Source organism: Silurus aristotelis (genome assembly GCF_946808225.1).
Source record: "Silurus aristotelis genome assembly, chromosome: 5".
In the NCBI taxonomy this organism is placed as follows: Eukaryota; Metazoa; Chordata; class Actinopteri; order Siluriformes; family Siluridae; genus Silurus; species Silurus aristotelis.
In genome coordinates this window covers 150,030-160,029 of record NC_139578.1, presented here as the reverse complement: position 1 = coordinate 160,029, position 10,000 = coordinate 150,030, and the positions used below count along the sequence as shown (strand labels likewise).

Genomic DNA, 10,000 nt, shown 5'->3' with positions numbered 1-10,000 from the left:
GTGCTGACTGGATGCTCCCTGGAGGACAGCGGGGACCTCGTTTTACACACTGGACACTTCACTCCAAACCACTTCGTTCAGATCCTGACAGACGACGAGGTCCGTGAACCAGTTCATGTTTTTTCAGTATCATTTTCTGTCTTGAAATGAGCCAAACTGATAAAAGGTTTTGCCTGTTATTCTTCTCACACACATCAGATTCAACACAAACTGAACTCTGCGACAGGAAAAGCAAACCTGACCCTGAGCTGCCCAAAGACCGGAGCATGGAAGAACTTCATATTTGGGAAACACAATTTACACAATATATTGGACATTAAAGTAAACCCTTTAATGGTGCTGCCCAATATGGATGGCCTCCAGGAGTTCACTGATCATCTCTGTGAGAACATTGAGCCAGTGTCACCGTTTGATCTACTCGAACCCCCGAGTACTGTGGGGTTTCTTAAACTTTGTCGTCCATGCTGCTACATATTTCCAGGCGGAAGAGGCGACTGCGCCTTTTTTGCCGTCAACGGTTTCAACGTCCTGGTCAATGGCGGATCGGATTCGCGTTCTTGCTTCTGGAAGTTAGTCAGGCATCTGGACCGTGTAGATTCGGTTCTTCTCACCCACACTGGGACTGATAATCTTCCAGGGATTAACAGTCTGTTTGCAAGAAAAGTTGCTGAGCTGGAGGAAGTTGACTCCTCCGACTCAGAGAAGAAAAAAAAGTGGATGAAAAATATGATCTCGCCAGAGCTGGGCGTTGTTTTCTTCAATGCACCGAAAAGGCTGAAAAGAATTCACGGTGATCCAAATGTGTTGCGAAGTAGTGATCAAGCAGGACTTACTTTATGTCATTTGGAGAAACTCAAGATCTCGGCAGAACCATTACTTCGCAATTCAAGTGGTCCCATAGAACCAGTGATTCTGTTTCAGAAGATGGGAGTTGGGTGTCTTGAGCTGTATGTCATTAACCCGATTAAAGGCAGCAAAGAGTTTGAGGACTTCATTAACCGCTGGCCTGAAAACACCACAAGTCCCAAAGGATCTGAAGTTCCCCTAAGTTCTCTGGTGTCTATCTGCACTTTACTGGTTTGGCATCCTGCGAGCCCACATGAAAAGATCATACGGGTCCTTTTCCCTGGCTCAACACCACAAGCAAAGATACTGGAAGGTCTAGAAAAACTAAAGCACCTCGAGTTCCTTAAGTGTCCTGTAGTGTGCTCCAAAGATATTGAACAAAAATCGGAAAAGAACCCAAAACGAGCTGAGAGTCAAGACAGCTTTAAGTCTGGCACCAAAGAATCCAGGACGAGCAGTACCCCAGCCAAGGAGAAACCCATCCGTGCTTATCCAGAGCCAAAAGACCAGGTCAAGGTCAAGACTTTGAATGGTGAAGAAAAACCAAAGTCTGTGGAAAATGCTGTCAGGCCTAAACTCAACAAAACCGTTGCAAGGAAGGAGTCTTTTAAAGGTAACAAAAAAGATGAAAGAAGCAGCTTGTTGGCAGCCAAAAAACAGGAACCTGGACAGAGGAAAATGACAGGTAAAAAGGATTCCCCTTTAAACAAACAGAATAACAATGAAAAGACTGAAGACAGAAAAAACAGTTTGATGGGGAAAGAGGCAAAGAAAATGGCTCCAAGGTCTACATCTCCTCCTGCAGACCCAAATAAATCCATGAAGAATGAAACAAAAGTAAACAAAGCGAGTGAGGACAGAGTGAAAAACAACAAATCGACAAAGGAACAGCAAAACCAGAAGCTTTGTACTGACGTTGGGGATCCAAAACACTCAGAGGTCTCTTCACCCGAGGATTTGACGGCAGAGTTTCTGGAGCTGAAGCAAGAACAATCACATGAATTGTGTGTTAAAACTAAAACTCCTGACATTGTGTCAAAGAAGGAATCAGGAAGTGAAGATGAACCAAAAAACAACTGTGTAGAGGACCTTCAAAATCCAGGCATGTCCACAGAGGCTTCTGTAATTGTCAAGACTCCGAAAAGTGAACGCAGTGTAAATCTGGACCTCACACCCACCGAGTTTCACTGGATAGATGGAGCAATGAGGGACAATCCACCCAAAAGTGTGCAGGACGAAGTCTGCATTAGCGCTGATGAGAAGACTTTGGAGTTCAGTTCTCCAAGATCTGGTCCAAACAGCGCCGGCCATACACCATACCACCTTTCTCCTGAGGAGATTTGGAACTCCAGAGACCGCAGCAGCTTAGCGGCCAAGATGTGCTTGGGATCAGACAGCCAACAAGGCGGATCATGTAAGACTTCAGAGTCTGGATGTCCTAGAAGTACTCAAGAAAGCAACTCAAGTTCTTCAAAGGAGAAGCACTCCAGTTTCCTGTCTCTGAGCTCTTTCAAGGACATTATGCCTGATATCTCACCCACAATGACTACCACCACCCACTCCATGCCTGCCGAAGTTAGCTCACCACAGTCCACTGAGGTTGACGAGTCCTTATCGATGTCCTTCGAGCAGGTGCTTCCTACGGTCAGCGAATCCACAAATGAGGACGAGATGTCCTATTCTAACGGACACTATACAGATCCTGACTTCAAAGTAGGAATGTCATTGTCTTTAAATGTGGCACATACCAAGAGGGTGATGAACGATCCCCCAGATGGACGTCCTTCTGGACCGCAGAGTCTGATGTTTGATGCTCCACATGATGTTGACCTTTGTTTGGTTTCTCCTTGTGAATTTAAACATTTCAAACCGCTAGAGACAGATCACCACACCCTTTCACCTGGACTTATGGCTACCAGCCCTCATGACTTCTCAGATGACAGCGATCAGTCACAGGAAGTGGTGAAGCCCTTAAACCAGGCATTTTTAAGCAGCAAGCCCACTCACCCCACACAGGAAACTCCTCTTACCTCTGCTAGTGACTACTTTCCCACTGCCTCAGACTCTGACCCTCAGCCTGGTCTGGAGGAATGCTCTTCTATCACTGCAGATGGTGCGTTAGATTCTGATGAGGAAGCGGCTGTTCAATGCTCCTCTGAGAACTTGAACCTGAATAATTCACCTCTTCAGGATCCTCTTCCTGTTCCTCTCAAAGACTATCCTCCTCTTCCCGCCCAACCTGGTGCGTGCATGCCCGATCCTGGGAAACTCGAGAAAACAGGTGCAAAGAAAAAGAAGACAACTGCAGTTACTCAAAGGCTAAGTGCATCTAGCACTTCAACACAAGCAAGCAAGACCAGAACAGGAAGTCAGAGTGGATCAGTTTGGAGTGTGAGGTCAAATTCTACCGTAGACGCTCCAGTACCACGTTCTTCAAATCTCAGTGCAAAAAGACCAACCAGTGCAGGTGGTACATGTTTACAGTCAGTATGTTTCCAGTCAAATTCAAATAGAAGGAAATTAGTCTAACAAGTTTACTCCCCAATCACCTGCAGGAATCAAGAGCATCACCTCTGTGTATCTGGACCTGGCGTACCTCCCGTCTGGAAACGCAGCATCCACTATCGATGTAGAGTTCTTCTGCCGTTTGCGATCATCCTGCTACATTATAAGTGGCGATGACGCTGTGAAAGAAGCCACGATGAGACCCATTCTGGATGCTTTATTGGACGGAAAGTCTGTTTGGCCTGAAGATGTGCCGGTAAGTTACACTTTAAGCATTCCATCATTCCTTATCTACAGGTGAGACAGGCAATAAGAATTATGAGAACATCCATTATGAGGGACAGCCACCAAACGAGACATACCAGCCCATTAGAGAGCCAGCCAGTAGGTAAGCCAGCCAGGAGGGTTAAGGATACACGTTTATCTCAGTGTATGTCTTTTTCTGACCGCAGGTCACGTTAATACCCACATTTGAGTCAATGATGATGCACGAGTGGTACCATCAGACCCAGGAGAGGCAGCAGCAGCTGGGCATCACGGTTCTGGGGAGCAACAGCACAGTGGCCATGCAGGAGGAAACTTTCCCCGCCTGTAAAGTGGAGTTCTGATACACAGTGATGTAATGACAGGAAGAGTGGGCGGGGCTTAACACATTTGATTAAAAAAGAAAAAGAAAAAAGCCTAAAATACATAAGCATATAGTGTTTTGGTAGTATAATACACACTAACACACACACTAACACACACACACACACACACACACACACACACACACACACACACACACACACACACACACTAAATCACCTCGTTAAGGGCGACTTAATGGGCTGATCAGGTTTTAACAAACACTAATGTACACTAACACACTCATCACAATCTTGTCTAATTAGAATTTATTCTGTGGGTTCTGTGTGGTTCAGGGTTTTGATGACTAGTGAGTGCAATAAGTAGGGATGAGTTTGACGGTTTGGGATGGAGCCTTGGTTTTATTATGTACGCTAGAAAGAGATATATGTAAGAATTGGGTTCTAGCTATCAAACAAACTTAACGAAGTACACTAACTAGGGTCAATTCCTGATGTACAACCAAGAAGAAAAGCCAGGAAGTAGAACACAGGAAGTAGAACACAGGAAGTAGGAGGTTTTTGATCATTCATTATGACATGTCGCTGTGTGTCCGTCACATTTATTCAAACTGGACCCTCTCACTGCTGTACTGAACACGTGCAGTGTGTGTAGGAGTGTGTGCACATGCTCTTCCCTGCATGTGGTTACGGTTTGTTTATATTAAAACAGGTGTGAAATAAAGCGCACGAGTATAATTCGGACGATGAAGCTGAAGTGTAGAAGTAGATGTAGAGAGGAAGGATGCGCATGTGTGAGATATAGATATAGAAATAAAGCCATACAGAATATCATTATTCAGAATGAAAAAAATAATCTTCAAGCAGGAAGTTCTCATATGTCCTCCATGTCACTGAACCCGGCTTGTGTGTGAGGCGTGCAGTTCACGTGCATTACATCCACATGGGAAAGGGAATTGTTCTAAACAGATCCAAAAATGTTTCCTTTTACCTGTTTTTACTCCTGGTGTTTTTGTTGTGCCGTTTTTACGTTTAGAACATGTATTGCGCAGTTTCGAAAGATTTCACTCTCTAACACTGTAATAACATTGTCATGTCGATTGTTTTTATCAGTTGGAGTTAGTTACTGTATTAACCTTAATTCCATTATGTTTATGTAACTTACACTCAGGCTAGGTCTCATTGTGCACATAAAAATTTATGCAAATGAGCCTGCATCCAGCCAATCAGACAAAAGTTTTAAATATCACTTTAACATATTCACACCATTTATTACAACACAATACTATCAAACCCGTAGAGTTTTACTGTAATTGGAATTATTTACATCACATACTAACAATTTAGCATGCTAATCAGACTGAGCACTTGCTCGTGTTATCTAGATAATGCAGCGTAGATAATGTTTCAGATACTTCCATATTGTTTATGTTCCCTGCCCATGTGATCACACTATCAGTAACATTACAGAAACATCTGAGCTGAGGTACGTATTTGGACATCTGGCGACTTGCTGGTCACTTAGTGTGTTAGCTAGCTAGATCATGTTAGCTAGGGTTCTTTTAACTTGTAGACTTTTTAACATTAAAATGAGATTGCTGTGAGTAATGAAAGAGCAGTTGTGTGTGATTGAGCAGTGTGTTGGAGCAGGACTCAGAAAGCACTTAGAAACACTGAAATGTTGAAATGAAGTAAATTGTAAATGAGGAGCGAGTTCACGTCCTGTGATGTAATTCTGCTGAAACACAGGATTTTATTAAACAAGCAACAGCAGTGAGACCAGCGGAATGTGTGTAATATAAAATTGAAAAGACTATGATATGGATTTGTTATTAAAATTCAAATGTGAAACAGTTTTGCGGTGTGTGATGTCACTTTTTTCTTTTCAAATAAAATCGCATTTTGATCGGAAAGTCAAAACTCAGTCTTAACATGGAATCCATCTGAACGCGTGTCGTTTGTAAATGATGACCACATGCCTAATATTGTGTTGGTCCCCTTTTTGCTGCTAAAACATTCGTGACCAATCGATCATCAACATCATGAACTTCTTCAGCAGTTTGAGCTACAGGAGCTCGTCTGTTGGACCGGACCACACGTGATCCTCGTCCCCCACGACCCTGTTGCTGGTTCACCACTGTTCCTTCCTTGGAGCAGTTCTGATTGATTCTGACCACTGCAGACCAGGAACATTCCACAAGAGCTGCAGTTTTGGAGACGCTCTGACCCAGACGTCTAGACGTCACAATTTGTCAAACTGCTCAAATCCTTACACTCGCCCATTTTTCCTGCTTCTAACATCAAGTTTGAGGACAAAATGTTCACCTGCTGCCTAATAAATAAATCCACCCACTAACAGGAGCCATGATGAAGATCATCAGTCTATAATGTCATAATGTTATGCCTGATCAGTGTCTATGCTTTAATATTTATAATTATTTGTAAAAAATAGTTTGAAAAAGAAGAAGTTGTGGAGATCCTTCATTCCAAAATATTTGCTTTATTTATTTTACCTGTTTTAATAAGCAAATAAAGAAAACTGATACGTCATTATTTTTTGTAATTGATAGAAATTCTAATCACATTATTACTAAATTGGAGGTTTATTATTTATCTGTGATACTGTACAATAATTTTTACATAAATATCCATAATCATCTTCAGCTAGTCGCAAAAACAAAAAAGCGAGAGCCTCTGCGGGTCACGTGGCCACTGCGTCATCACTCCGCGACACCCAGGCCTGTCACTAGTCAGTGCAGACAGAGAGATGGCGTCGCAGTCGGAGCAGAAGCCTGCAGGCGCAGACGCAGGAGCAGGAGCAGGAGCAGGAGACGCAGAACTGGATGAATTATTGGACAGTAAGGTTTGCTATCAGACCTGATGTGGTGTGTGTTTTTACGCTTTACTGAGCGAATGAAGCCGTAGATCGGATGCTCCAGGAGCAGGAACCTGTAAAAGTTGTGCATGCTGGTGTGGAGTGATCTCACTGCAGGATTCTCCTTCTGTAAACATTATCAACATCGTGTACATGACAAGAACCTGCACTTCCTCTACTTCATAATTAATACAACAATCAACATCACTTTCAACACTTTTCTTCATTCTGCATTTTATATGATTTGGACAAATGTAGTGTTTAAGCAGATAAAGAGATGATCTGTCCTTCATGTGTGTGTGTGTGTGTGTGTGTGTGTGTGTGTGTGTGTGTGTGTGTGTGTGTGTGCGCGCGCGCGCGCGCGTATGTAAATGTAAGAGCTGTCAAATGTAATGCTTTTACGCAAACTGTTAAAAAGTAAAAGAGGCGAAATTAAAACCTTCAACGCAACACACATGCACAATTTCTTTACTCAGATATAAAGAAAAATAATAAACTTCACCGTCACTAAACATTTGTTTTACTGATGTGCCAAGTCTCAAAAGAAGCACCAAAATCCGCCATGATGCGCAAATCCCGCAATCAAACCCGTCCGTGTGGAAACAGCAAAAGTTCAGTTTGGTGTCTTGATGATTTACTTCATTTAAAACACCACAATAACTTTAAATCATTTACAACAATATTTTATTTTCAAATAAATAAGTGCACGTGTGAACACACACTTTCTCAGAGCAGTTTGTAGATTTTCTGCACCACAAACACACACCAGATAGTCTCTGATTGGGCAGTGCACGTGTGGCGTGTGTGGTCACGTGCGGCGTGGAGACCAGGTGAAGGTGGACGCTGAGCAGATCGACACTGAACCGGTGTCTGAAAACCGCTACTGCTGTTAGATGGTGATATTTGAGCTTTAAGATCACTGACGCTGAGCAGAGGAACTGTGTAACATTCACTCAATTACAGTTCTACATCACGTGATCAATCTGTAACATCTCACCGGTTCCACGTGGAAGAGAGACGACAGGCGACGGTTCAACAGACATTTTCTTTTATCTTTCATCCACTTTTGCTCACCGCTTTCCTTTTTCTCATACTCTTACTCACTCTTTCTCTCTCTCTCACTCTCTCTCTTTTACATTCTCTCTCTCTCACTCTCACTCTTTCTCACTCACTCTCTCTCTTTCTCAGGTGCTCTGGATGACTTTGAGAAGACAAATGTTCCTCGAACTCCTCCTGAAGCTCCCAGTGCAGAAGCGAAGACGGAGCAGAAGGTTTTTTTGATTCTCAACCTGCCACTGTTACACTTCCTGTGATTAACATTTTCATATCATAATGTTCCTGTGTGTGTGTGTGTGTGTGTGTGTGTGTGTGTGTGTGTGTGTGTGTGTGTGTGTGTGGGTAGCTGCCTCTGCTGGAGGACAGTCAGTTCTTTGAGTCTCTGTTTGAAGGAGAGATGGCTCAGCAGGCGAAGGAGGAGTGGGAGAGAGCGATGGCTGAGCTAGCACAGGAAGAACCCGAGTTGATCCAGCAGTTCCATAAACTGTCCGAGGCTGCGGGGAAAGTGGGTACGTCAGCGTGACCTACATCTTTTTCCATCATCATCATCATCATCACACAAATGGTTAAAGTACTGTTCTGAATGTGGTGATGTGCAGGTACTGATGCTGCTTCTCAGCAAGAGTTCACGTCCTGTCTGAAGGACACGCTGAGCGGTCTGGCCAAAAACGCTGATAACCTCCAGGTAATCAAACACACTGAGCTCCAACAGCAGCAACTTCACCTCCAACACATTCACTAAAACACTACTCTCTCTGTGTGTGTGTGTGTGTGTGTGTGTGTGTGTGTGTGCGTGTGCGTGTGTGCGCGAGATCAGGCCACCGGATTGGCCGGAGAAGATCTGGCTAAAACGTTAGAAGGGCTGGGATTGGATGAGAACAGTGAAGGGGGCGGGGAAGATGGAACGATTCTCCCCATCATGCATTCTATCATGCAGAACCTTCTGTCCAAAGATGTGCTGTATCCATCACTCAAGGAGATCACAGAGAAGGTGAGGTTCACCCTGAGTCAGGGAGAGGGGCGGGGCCAGGGGTGGAGTCAGGGGCGGGGCAACTGCAGTAGAGTTTGTTGACATTTTATGATGCAAGAAATTATGAGACTTTCTTTCTCAAGCCCCTCCTCTTTCCCTCAGGCCACACCCACTTTCATCAGTTTCTGCTGTATTTTGATTTGATGGAAACTTTATTAATGTCTCTCTTCTTTCCTCCTCCACTGCCCCCCTTCCCCTCCCCTCCTCCTCCACTGCCCCCCCCCCCCTCCCCTCCCCTCCTTCTCCACTGCCCCCCCCTCCCCTCCCCTCCTTCTCCACTGCCCCCCCCTCCCCTCCCCTCCTTCTCCACTGCCCCCCCCTCCCCTCCCCTCCTTCTCCACTGCCCCCCCCTCCCCTCCCCTCCTTCTCCACTGCCCCCCCCCCCCCCTCCCCTCCCCTCCTTCTCCACTGCCCCCCCCCCCCCCTCCCCTCCCCTCCTTCTCCACTGCCCCCCCCCTCCCCTCCTTCTCCACTGCCCCCCTCCCCTCCTTCTCCTCTGCTGATCCCCCTCCCCTCCTCCTCCTCCATCTCTGCTGATCCCCCCCCCTCCTCCTCCTCTGCTGATCCCCCCCCCCCTCCTCCTCCTCTGCTGCCCCCTGGTGTATCTGTCAGTACCCCGAGTGGTTGGACAGTAACAGACCGTCTCTCTCAGTGGAGGACGTACAGCGCTACGAGCAGCAGCACAGGATTATGGGAGAAATCTGCAGCCTGTTCGAGAGGGATGGAGACACCCAGAGCAGCTTTGAGAAGATTCTGGAGCTCATGCAAAAGGTACAGAGATGTTCCCCATGTCCTTGTCCTGCTGATAGAGGAGTTTGTTAACACTGTGTGTGTGTGTGTGTGTGTGTGTGTGTGTGTGTGTGTGTGTGTGTGTGTTTACCCAGCTGCAGGATCTTGGTCACCCTCCGAAGGAATTAGCTGGAGAAACGGTGAGTTTTTGAAGTTCTCTCTCTGTCTCTTCGTTGTAGTTTTAGAAGATTCTGAGTTGTGGAACCTGCATGTGGAGAAGAACATCTCTGTGACTCGTGTCAGTGTTTTTATACTGTGTTTCCCTTCAGCCTCCTGGACTGAACTTTGATCCGGAGTCTCTTCAACTTCCTG

General features: G+C 45.3%; 2 protein-coding genes across 5 annotated transcripts in view; both read left to right on the top strand.

Moving 5' to 3' along the window:
* Nucleotides 1-5,793, top strand: part of LOC310725677 (microtubule-associated protein 1S-like) — a 10,004-nt gene extending 4,211 nt beyond the window's left edge. For all 3 annotated transcript variants that reach the window (XM_083540686.1, XM_083540685.1, XM_083540687.1), the window contains 4 exons: nucleotides 1-99; nucleotides 199-3,313; nucleotides 3,402-3,607; nucleotides 3,804-5,793. The exon at nucleotides 1-99 is cut by the window's left edge. In XM_083540686.1, coding sequence (XP_083396812.1) covers nucleotides 1-99; nucleotides 199-3,313; nucleotides 3,402-3,607; nucleotides 3,804-3,959 — 3,576 coding nt within the window. In that variant the 3' untranslated portion in view covers nucleotides 3,960-5,793. The remainder of the gene's footprint in view (nucleotides 100-198; nucleotides 3,314-3,401; nucleotides 3,608-3,803) is intronic.
* Nucleotides 5,794-6,650: 857 nt separating this feature from the next.
* Nucleotides 6,651-10,000, top strand: part of LOC310726027 (peroxisomal biogenesis factor 19-like) — a 3,902-nt gene continuing 552 nt past the window's right edge. The window contains exons 1-8 of one of the 2 annotated variants that reach the window (XM_083541183.1): nucleotides 6,651-6,796; nucleotides 8,002-8,084; nucleotides 8,216-8,378; nucleotides 8,469-8,554; nucleotides 8,687-8,860; nucleotides 9,512-9,670; nucleotides 9,784-9,828; nucleotides 9,958-10,000. The exon at nucleotides 9,958-10,000 is cut by the window's right edge and continues 552 nt beyond it. In XM_083541183.1, the coding sequence (XP_083397309.1) occupies nucleotides 6,706-6,796; nucleotides 8,002-8,084; nucleotides 8,216-8,378; nucleotides 8,469-8,554; nucleotides 8,687-8,860; nucleotides 9,512-9,670; nucleotides 9,784-9,828; nucleotides 9,958-10,000 (844 nt within the window). In that variant the 5' untranslated portion in view covers nucleotides 6,651-6,705. Of the gene's footprint in view, nucleotides 6,797-8,001; nucleotides 8,085-8,215; nucleotides 8,379-8,468; nucleotides 8,555-8,686; nucleotides 8,861-9,511; nucleotides 9,671-9,783; nucleotides 9,829-9,867 lie in introns of both variants that reach the window. The other variant, XM_083541184.1, reaches the window with a different exon arrangement.